The following is a 19,113-nucleotide window of genomic DNA, read 5'->3' on the forward strand; positions in this document are numbered from 1 at the left end:
GATCACGTTCCTTGTCTGCAATAGTTGCCTTGTTTGCTGAAATATTTGAAATAATTTCCTTATTAAACCCAACCATGTTCCTCATATTCAAGAAGGAATTAATGGTGCTTGGTAAATTCATTGAGACTTCTAATTCCACAATTTTCAACGATTCAGATTTGCATCTAAGTTGCATACTTGTAGTTTTATAGTTTCTTTACCCCTTTGAACTACCAAGGAAATCAATCACACTCATCTTTCTCTCTTTGATTTTTGGTTGTGAGTTTTTGATACTCAGACTGAGAAGACAGCAAAACCAAGAGATAGAAGAACATACAAAAGCCACAAAATAAAAATAAACAAGTCACTTGCTGGGTTGTGCAAGGGTTGTAATAATAATGCGAAAACTATGTGTCATTTAAACGATATAGCAAAATTAGATGGAATTAAAATAAATGGTTAAAACTTAAAAATAAACATAAACAGATACATAAAAAGAGAGTAAATATTCCATAATAATATTTACTAGGGGCCATATATAATTTTTTTGTCCAGCAATGTCATGTATGTTTTGGTTGCGATGGTTCTTAGAAATACTGGAATTGTAGGGGTGTAAATTCAGCTGTCAAGCCAAATCCAAGTCCGACTGTTTTCAGGTAGTTTAGGGTTGAACTATTCTTTTTTTTTAAAAAAAAAAACAAAAATTATAAATTAGAGAAGAAATCCAGTGTCTAGCTGTACAAGTACGTAGCTACACCTCTAGATCGGGCATTAGGCTCAAGTTTCCTACTTAAAGCTTATGCCTAGTTTAAAATATTATTTTATTTTATTTTTTATAATCCAAAAATTTGATTCAAAGATTTACTTTTTGCTTAAAATATATTTAATAATAAAATAAAAAATAACTTATCTTATGATATTTAAAAAGTAAAAATATGAAAAACAATTCAAGTTACAATGAATTATATCAATATCAAGCTAGCTAATAAAGTTGGCTTTCAGGATAAATTTATATTAAAAACCTAAAATGCAAGTGCAAACAGAAAAAAATTAGGCCAGATTGAGATCAAGCTTGAGCTCTACCTAAATTTGTATTGGTTTTTTACAAACATGTTTAATTGGATTTTAGGTTGTCGGGCTTTTTTTTGTAATGTCTATTCAATTTGAATGGTCCAGAGTTATGCATTTCCACAAAATAAAAAGACAATGTAATATTTCCATTTATTCAGTAGATAAGGCATATTTTTTAAAACCAAAATGGATTTTCCTTAATATATAATATTTTGAACATTTTACTAAGGGTGTTATAACTGAACTTCTTGTACCTTTAAAATTTAAGGGGCTATATTTAATTTAAAATTTAATGGATTTAAAATGAATTATAGACTTTAAAATATTTGATGGATTATTATGGAACTCCATAGATTTAATAAAGAATCTATAAAAATCTAACAAAATCTTTGAGATTAATGTTAAATTTCATATTGACAATTTTTTTCACAATTTTACTTTTAAAATCATTTCAAATCCATTATTTTTTAAAATCAATAACTTCTTAAATAAATGTAGATTTTAAAAGAAGTCTACAAAATTCTAATTAAATATACCTAGAATAAAATCTATTAAAATCTAAATTGAATATCATTGGACTTCTTTAAAATCTAAATCAAATACCACTAAACTTTTAAATATTTTTAAAATCCTTTAAATTCTAAACTGAATACATCCTTCTTAGATTAGTTGGTTTGGTATACGGTTTCCACAATTAATTTGAGTGATTCAGTGATTCAATTTTATAATCTTATTAAGAGACCTTATTAATGCAACAAATAAAAAAAAGTTAATTAAAAAATGAAATAAGTTTAAAAATAATTTTGATTTAACCTAGCAATTTTACCACCAAAAAAAAAAAAAAAAACCTTAAAGAAAAAATGTCTTCATTTAAATGTAACTAAGTAGCGTCCAATAAAAGTTTAAAAAAAAAAAGAGAAAAGATTTTAGCATAATCCTAACTCATTCAAAAATTGAAAGTTATCTCTAATAATTATTATCCCATGAACTATTTTAAAAAGATAATATCTTATATAAATTATTGATGATTAATCTCAAATATATTAGAGGTTAAATAATTTTAATCCAGTGATATCCAATTCAAGTTAATGAAATATTATCATATCATTTATAAATAAATTTAATAATTAAGTTGATGTAAATAATATTATCCATATAATTTCACCAATAAATAAATAAATAAATAACGTTATCCATGTAATTTTAGCGTCCGTGGCATTGTTTACCTGCGTAATATTCAGGCCTCTTATTTACACGGATGTAGCCCAAGCGGCCCCAAATTTGAAACAGTGTCCGTTGCGATTTGAGTGCGTGTGGCGCGCGCACGCAAGCGCGAGCAATGTTTGTGCAAGCGTGAGGGGCAAGCGTGGGCGGGTTTTGTGTTTTGAGCTTCATAACCGACATGTGGACGTGATCCAATTGTATTTTGAACTTGCTCTTCCAAAATTCACCATCACTTATTAATCACTTATCCATCACTCCCACCACCTCCATATTAATTTCTTTTCAAAGCTCTTATCTGCCCACTTAATTGCATATTGTCTGCCAACTTTTATTCCAATCAGGATGGGATACTATTCTCACCCTCAACTACCCATAATAAATTCTATTCTCAACATCTTTCTTTTTCAAGAAGAGATTTGTCTTCCTCATTCTCACACTATACATGCTTCTAGTTGTTATTTTAGCTTTCTAAACTTTTTTTTTTAATTCAAAAGTTTACTATTTATAATTGTTAATAATGATCACTAATAAAAAAAAATTGTTTTTAAATTTGAAATTGAGAAATTTCATAATCAAATCTTAAATCCAAAATTTAAAATTATCACTAATAATTATTTCTAACTAGATTGTGAAAAGAACTGCTAATAAAACTTTTTGTTAATTGGATTGGTTTAAATATTTTTTCTTTTATTCATCATTTTTGCAAGAATCACTTCCTGAAGCTTCAAACCTCACTGTGGATTTTGATTCTTTAAGGTTTTTAATGTGAATATGAGATTTTATGAATTTAAAAAATGCTCCTTGAAAATTACTTTTTGTGGTAAGTGAAGGGTCTCATTGTTTTATATGGATTTTTGGGCATATTGAGGCTATTTTAAAACAATCTTCCCTTAACAAATTAAACTCCACATCGCTTAAGAAAATGGAAAGTGAATAGAGTGTCACAAAAACAAGGTGAAAGGTCCAAATTGTTTGGAAGGATATTCTGAACCACAATGAGGTGGAAAAATGGACACATGGGAGAATTAAGTCATGGCGTCATGGGCACAAAAACTTTGACAACTAAATCATATCAAATAACTGGGGGAAAAAAAAAAAGAAAAAGAAAAAAGTATATTCCAAGTCATCCATTAGAATTGATAGGAGGACTATACCATCATTTTCCAGCTTCTTTTATTTTATTTTTGGTAATAGGCTTCCAGTGCGATATGTCGCTCCGCAACAATGAATGAGCACTAGTGGCAATTTTCAATTTTTATTTTTATTATTATTTTTTGTGTAATTAGCTTTCTTTGTGATTAAAGATTTTGATATTTGACTTGTTATTTTGTTTTCTTGAAATAGTACTACAGAAATGGAAAGATGGCATTAATATTATTAAAATTTCTTTGGTCATGGCATCACCAATGCCTAAACTTTTGTACCCATTTAATTTAATTACTTATTATTATCTTTGTTTGTTCATTTAATTATTATTAGTATGCAATATGGACTCATTTAACATGGTTTATCATGTATGATTAAAAAAAAAAAAAGTTTAACATGTTAAGTGAAATTACTTAAGTGGTAAATGTGTCATACCCACAGTATAAGGTGGAAAATTGAAACATATCTTGTTTTTTTTCTTTTTTTTTTTTAAAAAAAAAAAAAATAGATAGCAGTTTGGCAAAGATATAAAACAAAGAAAATGTTCAATTTTCGGTTAACCCTTCTGACCCAAACTTTATCTTCAACAACTCCAGACCTACTCTCTCTCTCTCTGTCTCTGTGACTCTCTCTTTCTTTCTCTCTCTGTCTCTGCAAAAATTTTAAATCAGAATCCAGAAGCTATTACAGAGACAGAGACAGAGAGAAGACTCTCAGAGAGGGGAAGAAAGAGGCCATGGAAAGGCTTCTATCCTCTTCATCTCCAATCCCTTTGAAATTCCATCATCTCAAGCCCTCCCCCTTTCTTCCTCGACTCGGCCGTATTGACTCAGCAAGACTCAATTTCGCTTCCTCATCTCGCCCCGATCTCAGGCGCCTCGGCTCGTTGTCCTGCAAACATGGAAACCCATCTAAGTCTTCTTCTTCTTCTTCTTCTTCTTCTCCCTCATCGTTGTCGACGCCATCGAATAGTTTACCGTCTCTTTCATCTTCCCCAACCTCCTTGGCAAATGGGTCGGTGCCCAAACCAGAGTCTATCAAGCAGATCCCAATTGGGGTTCCTGACCAACGCAAGGTATTGCTTTCTGCAATTTATTCTTTTCTTCTCAATAATTTTTATTTATTTTTTTTTTTTTTGGAACAATTGCCATCGTATTATTGAATTGGAAGCTATCCTTAATCAGACGAAGCAAGTAGACTTTGAATTTTGGAAAACTTATATGGAATTAGGTGAGAACTAAGAAAACTGGTTTGCAGCCTTGTTTGTTTGATAAAGAAGTGCAATGAAAATGGAGATTATTATGAAAACTGCCTTACAGAAATTCTGTCTGCCTGAAGTTTTTATGGATCATAATAGTATATTTTCATAAACTGAAATTTGTCTCTCTACAAGATGAGAACTGGCATATGACATCTAGCTTTACAATTGTTCTTGGGTTGGCTCTTTATTTTTTGCTTCTTTCCCCCAAAATGCGTGTAAAGATGAAGGTTAAGTTGTTGACACATGGGAAATGGATTTGATTATCTCCCTAACAGTTTCATTATGTTTCAAGCAATATTGGATAGAAGACAAAGGTTGGAATCTAAAGAAGTTTAGAATTTTTAAACTCTTTATGACTTGGTTTTCTGTTTCACTACCGCATAACGGATTTGTTTGTCCGCTCTTTATTTTTTCACTTGGTTTTGCAGTCCAGTTTTGGATCCTTACTATCGCGGTTTTCGTTTTACATTTATTGTGTTTTGATGGCGAGAATAGAGAAAGAGAGATGAAAAATGCAGTTTCAGTGTTTCCTTCTAACATGATATAAGTGATGATGATCTCAAAAATAGGCCTTCTACGCTCCTTTTTTTTTCTTTTTTTCTTTTTTTTTTTTTTTGGGTAAAGACGAGGAAAAAAATTCTGTTTACTACAGCTACGGAGAATTAAATTATCACACTACTTTCTTTAATTATCGATGAGGTAGAATTGGCAAACAGTATAGGATGGTGCATGAGTTTGTCTATTATATTCTTAATAGAGTGACCGGCTTTTGGGATTATAGTAATGTACCATTATATTCTTCATCATTAACCTTAATCTTTTATTCCAGCTAAGGTGTTCAGCATAGGAAGTTAGTTCTGCCACAAATCATAAAGCTATTTGTTAATCCTTGATAAGATTCTTTTTTTTTTCTTTTTTTCTTTTTTTACCTCCCTGTAGTGAGGTCAATCTGTAGTCTTCAAATTTTTATCCCAAGTTTGATGGAAGTTAGCTGGACAAAGTTTGTTGATGATGTTATTTCTCTATGTTAGTATCCAAATATAAATTATCATATGCATTAAGACTGTGCTAAGACTATGTATCAACGTTTTTAGAAATTATTGAGGAATTTCTAATCAATGCAGCTCTAATTTCTGTCGCACTTTTGATTTCAAATCGTTTTTTGTTTCATATGATGAAACTATTAGAGCCCGTTTATTCATTATGAGATTTTATGTATAGTTTGAGGAGGAGGAAGATGGGGTTTGCAAAGAATTCTGATATTAGTATCACCTTTAAAGTTTAATAAATTGCCTGCTTCAAGCACTAACGAGATGCTCATATTCCAAACATGTTTCAGGCCATTTCAGTTGGAACATATGTTGTGATTTCTGCTCTTATTATGATTTTAGTCCAGCCAGTTTTTGCACCAGCAGCTTTTGCTTCCTTCCAAACTGCAGCAAAGACCGGTGCTCCTGCTGCTGCTGCAGTAGGAAGAAGACTGATCCGGACTGAATTATTAAGTAGTGCTTGGACAGGTTTTTTAGCTGGTTGCTTACACACATTATCTGGGCCAGACCACCTTGCTGCCTTGGCTCCGCTTTCAATTGGTCGTACCCGCATGGAAAGTGCTGCTGTTGGAGCCCTTTGGGGCTGTGGCCATGATGCTGGTCAGGTTATTTTTGGCCTAATATTTTTAGTACTTAAGGATCGGCTTCATATTGAAGTTATCCGCACTTGGGGCACAAGAGTTGTGGGCCTCACTTTGCTTGCTATTGGTGCAATGGGCATTAGAGAAGCTTCAGAAGTCCCCACCCCATGTGTTGCCTTGGAGAATGGTGAGTGCGATGTTAGTGTATATGAAACACTTGAAGCCCCTCAAGTTGGGAAAAAGAAGATTGGTTTTGCAACTTTCGCCACTGGTATTATCCATGGTCTGCAGCCGGATGCCCTGATGATGGTCTTGCCTGCACTTGCTTTGCCTTCTCGCTTGGCTGGTGCTGCATTTCTTATTATGTTCTTAGTTGGAACAGTAATTGCAATGGGAGGCTATACAGTATTTATAGGTTCATGTAGTCAGGCATTAAAGGATCGGATACCTAGAATAACGGAGAAACTGACTTGGGCTTCTTCCCTTGTAGCAATTGCTCTTGGATTTGCCATTATCATTAGCCAGTTCTTTGGGTATAGCCTGTATTGATTTTTATCAACCGGTTTCAAGGTTCACATTTTGCAAGCTTCTCCTGCAGTGTTATAAAAAGTACTTAGTAAGGACCATTCAAATTGTTTACAGAAAAAATTCGTCAGCGCAGCATCTTTTCTCAGCGAGATTAATCAGCTTTGCTTTCTTATTTTTCTTTTCAAAGCTTTTAGAGTTTTAATATAGAGAGGAAGCCTACTGCGTTTGTAATTCTTTTATGGTAGAGATCAGATTGGCTTAGTGCCTTTACTTTTATGTTGTTTGGTTTTTATATTTGATCATGAAATTATGCAATTAACCGTGATGCAGTCAAATTTTGTTGTTTTTGTACATTTTGCAGTTAATATAGTCTTTGGTTTATTACCTCTCTTAGCAAGACTTTGCAGAGTTATGTAGGCTTTGCGGGGTTATGTGAGGTGTTTGCAAAATGAAAGCAGGAAAGAAAATTACCATTTGAAAACCGATGCAGCCAGCATTTGTCAAAAGCCATCGTTCCCTATTCAAATGTTTTGACTTTTGACCGAGGCCAAGAACATCCGTAACCATAAACAGACCTTTGAATATATAATTTTTCCTTGTCAAGTTCTGCATGGCCGCCACAAATGTCAGACTAGAATATACTTGTAAAGTAAAATTTGAATATAACGGACTTTTCCAGTTGATTGATTTTTAGAGTCCGTTTGGAATGCTAGATTAGACTAATACTATATTAAAGATTGGTTTAACAAAAATTTAAAATACTTCGATCCAGTCCCGTGCATTTCAACAGTTCCCCATTGGACCGCTATAAAGCCATATACAGCGAATATGAAACGTTTATTTGGACTGTAAATCTCACATATTCTTATAGATAGTAAAACCCTAAACAAACTAAAAATGGTATTGGATGCAGATCATTGATGCAGCCCAGCTAAACATCGTAGACAAAACATTGAATAAGCTACATTTCATTTGAATTTATAGCCGATATTCATTCCAGGCTTATGTTGCTGTCTTTGTACTTTCAAATAATTGTTTGCATTAGCTCAATGCCATCACTGCACAATTTATCAACTTCCAAATTCCAAAGTGATAGCTTCAAAACAGGTTTCAAAAACTAAAGAACTACAATTGATGAAAGCAAAAGCTGTGGTATCAAATATCAAACAAAAAAATCAAATTGCAATTACGTAATATCACCAAGGAGCTCTGAATTCGCTGTATAAATAATCCCAGAAGGGGAAATGCAAAATAGAAGTAAAATGAAACGTCCAATGGATCATGTCACTGAAGTTTTTAGTCCTTTTTTCTGTTATGTCACTAAATTAATACCCATCTACATTAAAACATACAGAAATTTGAACACAAAAAAGTGGGCTCCAGTTGTTCAAAGGATGCCATTTGTCGTATATGTAGTTGATGCAAATTAGGGCTTCTGCTTTTTGTCAATGTCGTAAAGCACACAAGCATCAGCTGCTGTCTTCAACTAAATATCACAACATACCAATAAAAGCAATCATTTGATATGAACTCGATAAAGTGAATAAAATAAAATAAGGTAAGCCAGTTGAATCAAAGTTTGAACAAAGATTCGAAAACAGAACTACCTTCATGATTTAAAAGTTGAGTAGCGACTACAGGCATCTCAAAAATTTCATAATCAGTCATTTATTATACTAACAGGTTCCTAACGTAATGCATGCACTCATGTCTCCGTATCCAGATACAGTATAGCTTCAACAGCACTGTTGTTATTTCCCAACTAGAGTGGAGAGGAAGAGGGAATGTATACCTATAAATTAATCCATCATGACTTTTTCAATATGGTTATATCCATAGTACTCACAAATATGTAGTGCAACAAATTCTAGTTTCACTTATTTTACACAGACAAGTCCCAAATTCTGATTTTTATTATTATTGTGTTGTTGTTGTTGTTGTTGTTGTTCTAGTTTGTCTATTTAGGTCATATATCTGCATACTGCCTAATGTCCGAATTCTTAAAACCATCTAATCTATCAGTATATATCAAAAACTATTCCACTTTCAGATGGTAAATGGATACCTATAAATTGCTCTATAGAAGTTACGGAAGTATAAATCACTACCTGGATGACATTAACAGCTTGCTTAACTGCCCATCCAAATAAACTTGACGCAAGTAGAGCACACAATGGTGTACTCTCTTTCACAGACCTTGTTAAAACCTGAAATGAAACAGAAACCAGGGTATCTAGCAAATCCTCTTTCTCATCATTGGAATACTTGAATCAGTAACAAGTTGCGAACTTACATCCATCAAGTTCTCCGTTTCATTCTTTGCAAGAAGAAATAGAAGAATATAAAGAACCTGCAAGCTTAAACAATGAGACTATGAGAAAAGTAGAAAGTAAATAAAACAAATGCCTGAGTCAACTTAATGAAGTTGAAATTACCTCACATGCCACACAACAGTAGGCCATAAACATCCTATTCCCATAGTATAACTTAAAAAGCCAACTGGTGCTGTCTTTTACATCTTTATGACTAACCTTCCCTGCTAAGAAAGTACTGCATCAAAAGTATTTAAGATTCAACTGAAGGAACTCCTGTGTAAGAAAAAATTTCAGATTCCCATACTAAATCAAATTGATTAAAAAAAAAAAATTACCTGTACATCTGCAGCCAGTGGCTGGAAATGTCTAAGGCAAGCAATGAGAGGAAAATCAAGCCAGGCCTGCATCACACCCACCAATAGCTCAGATATCCATGCCCCAGTAAATTGTATGGACTTTTATGATCATGAAAAATACCATAAGTAATTTTACCGGTATACTTGGGAAAGAATTACCAATAGACAAGCAGTGCTAATCCTGACACAAACAAGAATATAAATCAAAACCTCAAACAGGTCAAACAGAAGAATTATTCTCAGAAAAATATTTTTTAACAAACAAATGAGTATCTAAATTCAATTAATCAAGCGATAAATTGAGAATACATGCATATTTGGAAAGAGAGCTAGCTTAAGAAGGTTACCTGTCTGTTATCATGTCCAAAACAGCACCAAAGGTTGAAACTGAACCAGCAAGGGGAAAGAAGGTGAATTAAATGTTCAATTAGTTACTGCTATATGATCAATCACCATATTAGCACATAAATCATATTACAAGCTAAGATATTTAATTCATAGTTTGCAAGAACAAGATACATTTATTATTTCACAAAACCCCAAAAACAAAGAACAGCTTTTAAGTAATAGTACTCAAAAAATTAATAAAATGAACTTCTACTAATTTCAGACATAAGAGTACAAATGCTGTTCATTAGTACTAAGCTCATTAGTACAATAAGGCTTCTAGCCTTCCACCCAGAAATATGTTACCATCTCTCAAAAAGAGAAGGCCTGAGATAAATCAATAGTATTTTGCACTGCTATTATCAGATATAATAGTAGAAGGCTTGCTAGTACAACATGTTGCTATCTCTGAAATAAGCCCTCTAATAAATAAATAGCATTTTGTATAGAGATTCTAAATATGGTGCCAATTTCAATTTTGAGGTCTTGCTATCTTTCACCGAGCTCAATATAAATTTAAACATGCAAATCATTAGCTGCATTATTTATTAGTTATTATTAAAAATAAAAAGCTAAAAGATAAATGTATGAAGTTTAAACCAATAATCTCAAGAAAGACATAGAGTTTTGTCTTTATTTTTGTATAAGATTTTGACTATTGGACTGATGACATTCCAACTTGAATATATAGTTGTCAATGACAAATGATAGGATTCTGTACCTTGATTGAATTTGCGAGCACACCAGCCATCTATGCCATCACACACAAAGCTGAAAAGAAAATTTTAACCTTGGTATTCTTTCAACAAACGTTTTTAAGGAAAACAAACTAAAAACTAGAAGCACCAGAAGAATCGATTATTACCTGACAAAGTAAAGAATGGAGAAAAGCTTTTTGTTGGAGAAGCATTGAGCAAAGGCAATTATGTTCATAAGAACCCTAATGTACCCTGCATCCCATTAAAGCATAAAATCGGTCAATGAACTCGCATAATCAACGAAAGAGAGAAGTAATAACACGCCTGGAATTCAATCAGGCATTGCTGGCAAGCTCTCATTAAAGATGACACTAACTATTACACAATCTGGTAAGCGATAAGATGGATAAGAATAGAAAACAAGTAAAACCAGGCTGAATTTTTTCAGTTTTGAAAAGCAGAGATGGGTGTTTCCAAAAAAATGTTTTTACTACAAAATTCTCAACTCAAAGGCTGGATTTGTTCAGTTTTGAAAATCAGAGTCGGGTGTTTCCAAAAAATGTTTTCACTACAAAATTGAACTCAAATCATTTTCAGTTGACAAAAATTGAAGTTTTGCAATGATACAGTTGCAAATGAAACAGTGAATTTTCACTTAAAAGCAACACGAAGATAGTGAGTTTTCAGTGTATCCATGTTCACAAATTTCAAATAATAGATCATTTGTTGCCTCAGTATCCGAAGGGGGGGAATTGGTTTTAAACACTATATTAAAAACATGCAAGAAAGAAAGCCCAAAAAAAGAAAGGAAAAAAAAAAAAGAAAAAAAAAGAAGTAAATCATATCAAATTACCCACCAATAATATTGGGAATGTAAAGATACACAGCTAGTTTTCCTGGTCTTGGTACAGCTTTTCTGGCCATTGAAGTTTTAATCTGTAAATTCAAAACTGCATGGAATGCATTGGTTTACCAAGTCAGTTGTGCTCCTGCACACACTAAATTCTTGTTATAAACCATTTCCACTGTCCTACCAATACAATCACACAATCAATAAATGAAACAAACATATAGAAACACTAAATACCCATTCCTTAGAAGAATTTAGACCAATAAAGAAATCGAACCAACAATAAACAAAAAAAAAAAACAAGCAAGCCCTTTTCACACATAGGAATCATTTGGAAACTCAATCAAAAATGAAACCAGAAAAATTTAATTTCATTTCTGGAAAAAACAATCAAAAAGTTACCAAAGTGACATGAAAAAGATTCAGACACATAATATAAAACTATTTACAATAACGGTTAATTAGACCGAATTCAAATCGAAAATGGGAAATGGGTTCGCCATAGTTAAGCGGGAAAAACCCAGTAAGGCCATTCAGATCTTGGCCATATCAGATGGGACCCCAATCAGCCTACGTGGCAGGATCTGGCGGAGAAGGACATGAAAGCAAAATTCGAAAGGAATTTGACAACACAACGAAGTGATAGAGACAGAACCTTGCAGCAGAGAAGCCTGTAAGCTGGAAGCAGAGCCCTTCAATGAACGACCCAGTGGACTTCTCTATGTTTCTTCTTCTTCTTCTTCTTCTTCAGCTTCTTGTAGTTTGCTCGGTTTTCTTCGACTCGGAGTTATTCTCTATGCTTTTTTCTTTTTTATATTCTTCAAAAATTTGTTTACAAAATTTAAAAATTGGGCTTCAAGATTAATTTCGTATTCTTTAAGGGACCCCATGAAAAAAAATTAGATGCCGGTTTGGGCCTACATTTTATGCCGTTGGGTCCACACCCTTGTGGGTTTTGCCGTTTTACCGAAGCAACAAAAGTCCTATTTATATTCTTTTAGTTAAAAAATTAAGAAAAATAAATTATATATTATCCTTATAATTTGTGATGGTAATCCTAATGCTAATCTTTCACAAAAATTTTGAATGGTAAAGAAATTAAGAATTGAAGGGAAAATTTGCTTTCTTTTTTTCCATTATGTATATCCCTTTCATTTTCTATATCTAATAGACATAATTAATATGGTTGTCGTGCTTTTTGAAAAAAATTAATTAAAGTATTTATTTCATCCAAATTCCATCATAAGTATATATTCTCTATCTTAAATCCTTTTTACAATATTATTTTCATTCCCACACAAATACAAAAACATGTGTATGTTTATTCTATGACAAATGTAACAAATGTATGAAAAATGTTATCCTGTGAAAAAAATCCAGCCTTAATAGTCATTGATTTTGACGAATGAGAATAAATAATTTTACTCTTAATTTATATACATAATTGACCTCTTTATCTTATGAAAAAAAAATTTTCTTTGATATTGAATAATCATTATTTAATATTGTATCAGGATATAAATCCTCTTCTCATATAATCTTTAGAAAACATGTGGCAAATAGCAAAGGAAGGGTCATGATTTAACCTTGTAAACTTTGGAGACATCATTGAAAATTATTTCACTTTTATTAATCTAAAGTCTATCATTAATTTCTAACAATAGATCAGATCTTTTTTTTTTTTAATGAAAATTCAACTATCATAAATGATGGATTTTAATTTAATAAAATAAAATAAATTTTATTTAATTCGTAAAAAAGAAAATTCTATGAAATAAAAAGATTTTAAAATTTTGTAGGACAGATTAAAGAAAAAACAATTTTTTTGGGAAGTAATAAAATAGTTTCAAAATCTGCAAAGTAAGATAATGATTAAAAATATATTTTTTCCAATAGAATTACAAAAAAAAAAAAAAAATTGAAACCATGTTCATGAAGTAGATAAAAAAAAAAATCAAATATATATATATATATATTTGTTTTTTTGGGGTACCTTTTGGAACCATCTACCCTGAAAATTGTATTTTTTAATAAAATATTTGTTATATATATATATATAACAATATATTATAAATTATTAATCAATTTATAAAAAAACAATACTTATGAATTATTTGTTTCTCATAAACTTTCTGTTTTTTTGGGGCCCTAGACTCCTTTTCTTTTGTTCTTTTCCCCCCAAAAAAAAAAAATCTCCTTTGTTTTTATATATTTTATCTTCTTCTTTTTTCCCCTGCAAGACCACCCCAAATTAAAATGGTAATTTAAACAACGTAATATAAATGTTTATAGAAATAAAGATTTTTAAAAAAAATTATATAAATTGAAATAAATTATTAAGAAGTAATTTACGTGGATCTTTAATTAATTAATTTTATTTATTTATTTTTTGTAAAGTAACATTTGGATGAACAAAATAACCATACTACGTGAAAAGGAAAAATATTAATGAAGTAATCTCAACCACTATATTGATTACAACCATATGAAATTAGACGTTTAGAAACCTAGATAATTCTTAGATTAGAAGTAGATTCATATATATATATATATATGTATATATTCTTTTATGTGAAGGAATTCAAATTCTAGGACTCAAATATGTATTCTAAAGTTCCTTTAACCTTTTCAATAAATTAAGTTTATAATCTTCAACTTTTACTTTATTTATCACTAAAAAAAAAAGTTACCTTGTTATTCTCAATTCTAATTTCAATAGATTAATTAATCATCTTGTTAGATACAATATCGTATCCTTCACGGGGACCTCCTCTATGAAAATAATCATCTATTTCTTGTGTTTAATACCAAGTTTTGTTGAGATCTTCGTTTAAAATTGATGGTTGATTTGATTGATAATTTTGGCACAACTAATACAATGTTGCTAAATGATGGATCTCTATTGGCATGGAATTTGTGTGTTTGGTAATAGGCATGAAATTTGTGTTACAAAGAAAAAGTTGGTAGATATTGAATTAGTGTTAGTCCAACCCTTCATTGTCGGGCTTTTGTCAAGATTTGAAAACCAAGGCCTCTATCAAAAGTAGTAGCAACGTTAAAAATTGGGCCTTCTTCGAGATTGGGATGGTATAGTTGTCTATTCATTCATCATTATAAATTATCCCACAATAATTTTTTTAAGAAAAATAAAAAATAAAAACAAGTGTCGAAATCTCAAACCTCTATCAAATTGGATTTATCAAAAAAAGAAAACAAAAAAAAAATTATCATTTACGAAATTGAAGCATTATTTATCCTAAAAATCTTAAACAATTAATGAGGTGGACTAATATGTATATGTACTCAGTATTAATAAATTTTAATATTTGTATTATTATAAATTTTTTTAAAATAAAACTTTTTATTTTTTTTTATTTTTTCGTATGGAGGGGTCAAAAAAGTCTGTCGAAACAAACAAAGTCTTGAATATCAGTCAGCAGCAGCAATATATACAATTATGGAAGGCCAACAGTAATGAGTACGTCAATGGACCCAGTAGAAAAAACCAGGAAATTGCTTGAAAATGATGACGTGGCATAACCGAGTGCCACACAGTGAAATTCCATGTCTCTTACCCGTGCTCTCGCTCTCACTCTTTACTTTTTTTACGTTTAAACAAAGAATACCAAATCTCCAGCAGGACCCACACGAACGTAATCAGAAATAACAGCGAAATATCAGACACAACCCCACACATACACACACGTCGGATCATTCGAGACCCTGTGGGACCCACATCACCCCATCACCGACTACACAACTCCCATTGCACTCTAGAAAAACGAAAACGGAAAAAACCCACTGTAAAAATAAAATAAAATAAATAAATAATAATAATAAAAGGGTGTACGGATACTGAAAAAATCACCGGATTATTAGGAGGACAGCTCCCGGGGACCAGAATCTCCTGTCAACGATGCCCGTCCTTTTCTTCTTTGCCCAACTTTGGCTCTTATCTTACTCTCTCCTTTCACGACTTTTTCTCCATCTCATCCAAATTTTCTCTTACAATAAATTGCCCAACTCATCACATTTTAATTAATTTATTTTTTAGCTTTTTCTTATTGGATTATGACAGATTTTAATATATATATATATATATATATATTTTATGTGTTGATTAATGCTATTAAAAAAACGTTATATATTTGTTTAAAACCATATGAAAGGTTGAAATGGAGAAGCAAATTGGATATGATTTGTTTTTTTTTCTTTTTTTCTTTTATTTTGGGTATTAGAATAATGTTGTAATCTTGATTGTTGACTAAGAAAGGAGATTTAAAAAAAATACCCAACAATACTTTGCCAAAAGCATGCTTGTATTGGTTTTAAAAAGGTTTGGGAACCCATTTAAAAAACAATAACGAAACAATCTTCAAGGCACCCCAAAAGATGACAAGTACAAAACCACCAAAACTAGGAAAAAGTGTGCACTGCAAGATGCTATGACATTTTTTTAGCATTATAATTAAGAGGGTGTCCTTTTCCTATTGCTGCAGACATTTTTTTTTTAACAGAACCAAATTTATATATAATATGAGTAGTAAATAAAACGTTTTTTTTTTTTTTTATGCAAGAAGTAAAATTTCTTTTTTCATGTTTGTGAAATGCATGCTGTTAAATCTGACATTGCTTTCAATTCCTTCTTTGTGAAAAAATGAAATTGCAAAGCTTGCTCTGGCAAAAATGCAAAGAAAACTGGTACACAACCCGATATGAATAATCAAATCAATCTCCTATGGTAAGAAAACAAAATAATAATAATAATAATAATAACAAACCCATGAAAGATAAAGATGCTCTGTACTATAATTTCTGTCCATTTTGATTTTGGTTGTCTAAAAAGTACAAAATAAGTCTAAATTCACAGACCCCTAAACCAAAAAATCAAAAAAAAAAAAATCAAAGAAAATTTGATTGCATTATGTAATCTTATGTTCATGATCCATGCTGATCCTCTTTTTACTGTTTTTTCTTTTTCTTTTTTCTCTTTTTTCCCTCGGAAAATTAAGCCTAGAAAATCAAAGCCTCAATGCTAGCTTTCTTAGGCATTCGACAAACAGGGCAAGAATCGAGAAAAGCTTCACAAGCTTTGCATGAACAAAGATGTCTGCAAGGAAGGAACAGAATGCACGAACTTCGAGAATTACAGCCTCTGCAAACCATCATAGACATCTTTAACCCTTTACCTTCCATATCACTGTCCCCTGTTTCACCTTCTTCTTCTTCTTCTTCTTTTTCTCCTCCTCTGTTTTCATTCCCAATATCACAGCACGACTCTGCATCTTCTGCTTCTTTGTTGACCATACAACAAGAAGCTCTCTCTCTCATCTGCTCGAGCGTGTTGTTCAGAGAAACAACCATGGCTTCGTTCTCTCGTGCAACTCTTTTCCATGCCTCATTCTCCATCTCCAATTTCCTCAGCAAATCCTCAAGTTGCATTACTCTGCAAGCCCCTCTGGCAATTTCTTCATCCTTCTGTCTTAGAATGGCCTGAGTTTTCAACTCTACTTTCTTCATCATTGTCGTTATCTGTTGCTTTCTCTGTTCTTGCAGTATCAATCTCAATCTCTCATTCTGCTTTTTTCAATATATAAAACAAATAAATTTAAAAATCTTGAAAAAATTAATTTAATAACTAATTTCGAGAAATTTACAGTGATGGGTTTGGATTACTGGAAAGGAAATCTTCCTGACCTGTGATTTGAGATACTGATCGATTTCTTGTCTGTGCTTTTCAACTTGAGCGACTAAGCTATGAGAAGGACAAGCCATTGAAGGATGCGTACTGCTGTTGTCGGTGGGGGTGGTTGTTGTGGTTAACAAGTTGTTGTTTTTGGAAGCAGAAACAGGGTAATTGTTTTCAGAAAACCAGAAACTCTGATTCCTCTGCTGATGCTGATGCTGATTTTGAATCTCTTGCATGTGTAATTGTTGCTGTTGCAGTTTCTGTTGTAGTTGTTGTTGTTGTTGAACATTGAAAGCAAACTGACCAAATCCACCACCACAACCATTATCCATCATCATCACATCCTGAGAACCACACAATGGAAAGCCTAGATTCTCCGAATACAACTGAGCTTGAATAGCCATTCCTTTTTTTTTTAACCACTCCAAATAATCACACACTCACCACCCACAAAAAAAGTCCCAACAAAAATTCAGAATCAAAAAGAAAACCCTTTTCTTCAAAGATCTTTCAGAACATAACCCAGATCGATTTTCGCTTCAAATCCCACAGATGGGCATAAAAAATTTGCTCTTTTATTTCTCTGTCTTTTGTGTTTTTTTTTTTTTTTTCTTTCTTTCTTTTCTTCTGGTTCTTGGTGGTTCTGCTATGGATTTGAGGACCATATAAAAACAAAGGTGGTGGAGTAGAAGTGGGCAAACATATTTATATGGGAGAAGAAGTTGTGGGGTGGTGGAATTTAAGAAAGTGAATAATAAATACAAAATAGGAGAAGGGATTGTGATTGAATTAAAAGTGAATAAAAAAATTAGGAAGAGAGAGAAAGAGAAAGAGAAAAAAGGCCTAGGATGCTGACCTATTTAATTTTGTGAGGGTTTATTTTTTGATTTTTTGCCTTTTATCGTGTAATCTGTGAATGGGTGGTATAAGCATTAAAAGAGATATGTATGGGACGCGGTAAGCAACGACGTACACATGCAGATTTTGTGACTAAACTATCGGGTCAGAGATTTCAACAGAGAGAGAGAGAGAGAGAGAGAGAGAGAGAGAGAGAGAGGCGTTTGTTTTTGAATATTAATAATAATAATAGTAATAATAAAGAAATTCAATTCCAAGTGGGTGAGAGGCAGAGAGTCTGTGAATCAGTCAGTTTTCAATTTTTATTTTATTTTTATTTATTTAAGAGAGAGAATCACAGATTTTGTCAGTTTTGGTCATCTGGAAAGACTGAAGAATAGGATCCTTATTTCTCTCTCTCTCACTCTCTCTCTCTCTATCTCTTTCACCTTTTTTTTTTTTTTTGACAAATATAATATGGAGAGAAGAATTTACTGATATGTTTTGGTTTGGTGAGTATTTTGCTTTTTGGTAGAACAAGCTAGCCAAATAATATCTTTTTTATTTTACCCCAAAAAAAAAAGTTAGGGTGAAAAAAATTATTACCTTCAAAAAGACAAAAATCTCTTCTTTTTTTTTTTTGGTAATCAAAAATCTCAATTTTTTATTATTTATATATTTTGGCTCTTTCATTTATTATGGGAAAATGCTAATTACACTTGAGAATTTTTGGCAAGTTATTAATTTGGTGAAAGTTTGAAAATCCGAAGAGTAAAGTTAGACAATCTAATTTGTTTTTATCAACTTTTTGACTGTTAATTAATGATATACACCATAACCATTTGGTATTTAATATATTTTTTTTTATTCCGGACTAGATTTGGTATCTAAAAGTAAGTGGTTATAACTTTATTGTGTTAATTAATGCTATGATTTATTTCAATAGACAAAGAGTATTCAATTTTGAGAATTGTAAATTTTTAATTCAATAGAAGTTAAACACTTTCCATAAAAGACAAGGCAAAGAAATAACTCAATTTTTCCTTCTTAATTAGCTATTTTTATGTAAGTTGAGTGTGTGAATAATCAATTTGTTATTTATCTGAAAAATAAGTTACTTTTAGTTTTAATTATTTAACTAA

The 19,113-nt window shown here is 31.6% G+C and overlaps 3 protein-coding genes across 7 annotated transcripts; 1 reads left to right on the top strand and 2 right to left on the bottom strand.

Moving 5' to 3' along the window:
* Positions 1–3,965: 3,965 nt before the first annotated feature.
* LOC107427340 (chloroplast protein FOR GROWTH AND FERTILITY 2) lies at positions 3,966–7,174 on the top strand. The gene is made up of 2 exons (XM_048480761.2): positions 3,966–4,495; positions 6,021–7,174. The coding sequence occupies exons 1-2, from the start codon at positions 4,157–4,159 to the stop codon at positions 6,858–6,860; spliced, it is 1,179 nt and encodes a 392-aa protein (XP_048336718.2). The 5' UTR covers positions 3,966–4,156; the 3' UTR covers positions 6,861–7,174.
* Positions 7,175–7,999: 825 nt separating this feature from the next.
* LOC107427341 (CDP-diacylglycerol--inositol 3-phosphatidyltransferase 1) lies at positions 8,000–12,260 on the bottom strand. 4 transcript variants are annotated; one of them, XR_007243003.2, is made up of 12 exons: positions 12,101–12,260; positions 11,453–11,584; positions 10,763–10,847; positions 10,619–10,668; positions 9,858–9,897; positions 9,647–9,691; positions 9,490–9,555; positions 9,275–9,389; positions 9,133–9,189; positions 8,948–9,046; positions 8,447–8,631; positions 8,000–8,325 (listed from the first exon to the last, which is right to left on the bottom strand). XR_007243003.2 is itself a non-coding variant. In XM_048480763.2 (11 exons), the coding sequence occupies exons 2-11, from the start codon at positions 11,517–11,519 to the stop codon at positions 8,266–8,268; spliced, it is 684 nt and encodes a 227-aa protein (XP_048336720.2). In that variant the 5' UTR covers positions 11,520–11,545; positions 12,101–12,258; the 3' UTR covers positions 8,000–8,265. The 4 variants fall into 4 exon arrangements, 3 of the variants coding, with proteins under 3 accessions (XP_048336720.2, XP_048336719.2, XP_048336721.2); XM_048480763.2 differs by lacking the exon at positions 8,447–8,631 and having other exon boundaries at positions 11,453–11,545; positions 12,101–12,258; XM_048480762.2 differs by lacking the exon at positions 8,447–8,631 and having other exon boundaries at positions 12,101–12,258.
* A 3,971-nt stretch (positions 12,261–16,231) lies between these two features.
* Positions 16,232–18,003, bottom strand: LOC107427333 (probable BOI-related E3 ubiquitin-protein ligase 3). Of its 2 annotated transcripts, none has more exons than XM_025076960.3 (2): positions 17,143–18,003; positions 16,232–17,025 (listed from the first exon to the last, which is right to left on the bottom strand). In XM_025076960.3, the coding sequence occupies exons 1-2, from the start codon at positions 17,536–17,538 to the stop codon at positions 16,459–16,461; spliced, it is 963 nt and encodes a 320-aa protein (XP_024932728.3). In that variant the 5' UTR covers positions 17,539–18,003; the 3' UTR covers positions 16,232–16,458. The 2 variants fall into 2 exon arrangements, with proteins under 2 accessions (XP_024932728.3, XP_015893200.3); XM_016037714.4 differs by having other exon boundaries at positions 16,232–17,022; positions 17,143–17,998.
* Positions 18,004–19,113: the final 1,110 nt, after the last annotated feature.

This window comes from Ziziphus jujuba, chromosome 9 (assembly GCF_031755915.1).
Source record: "Ziziphus jujuba cultivar Dongzao chromosome 9, ASM3175591v1".
In the NCBI taxonomy this organism is placed as follows: Eukaryota; Viridiplantae; Streptophyta; class Magnoliopsida; order Rosales; family Rhamnaceae; genus Ziziphus; species Ziziphus jujuba.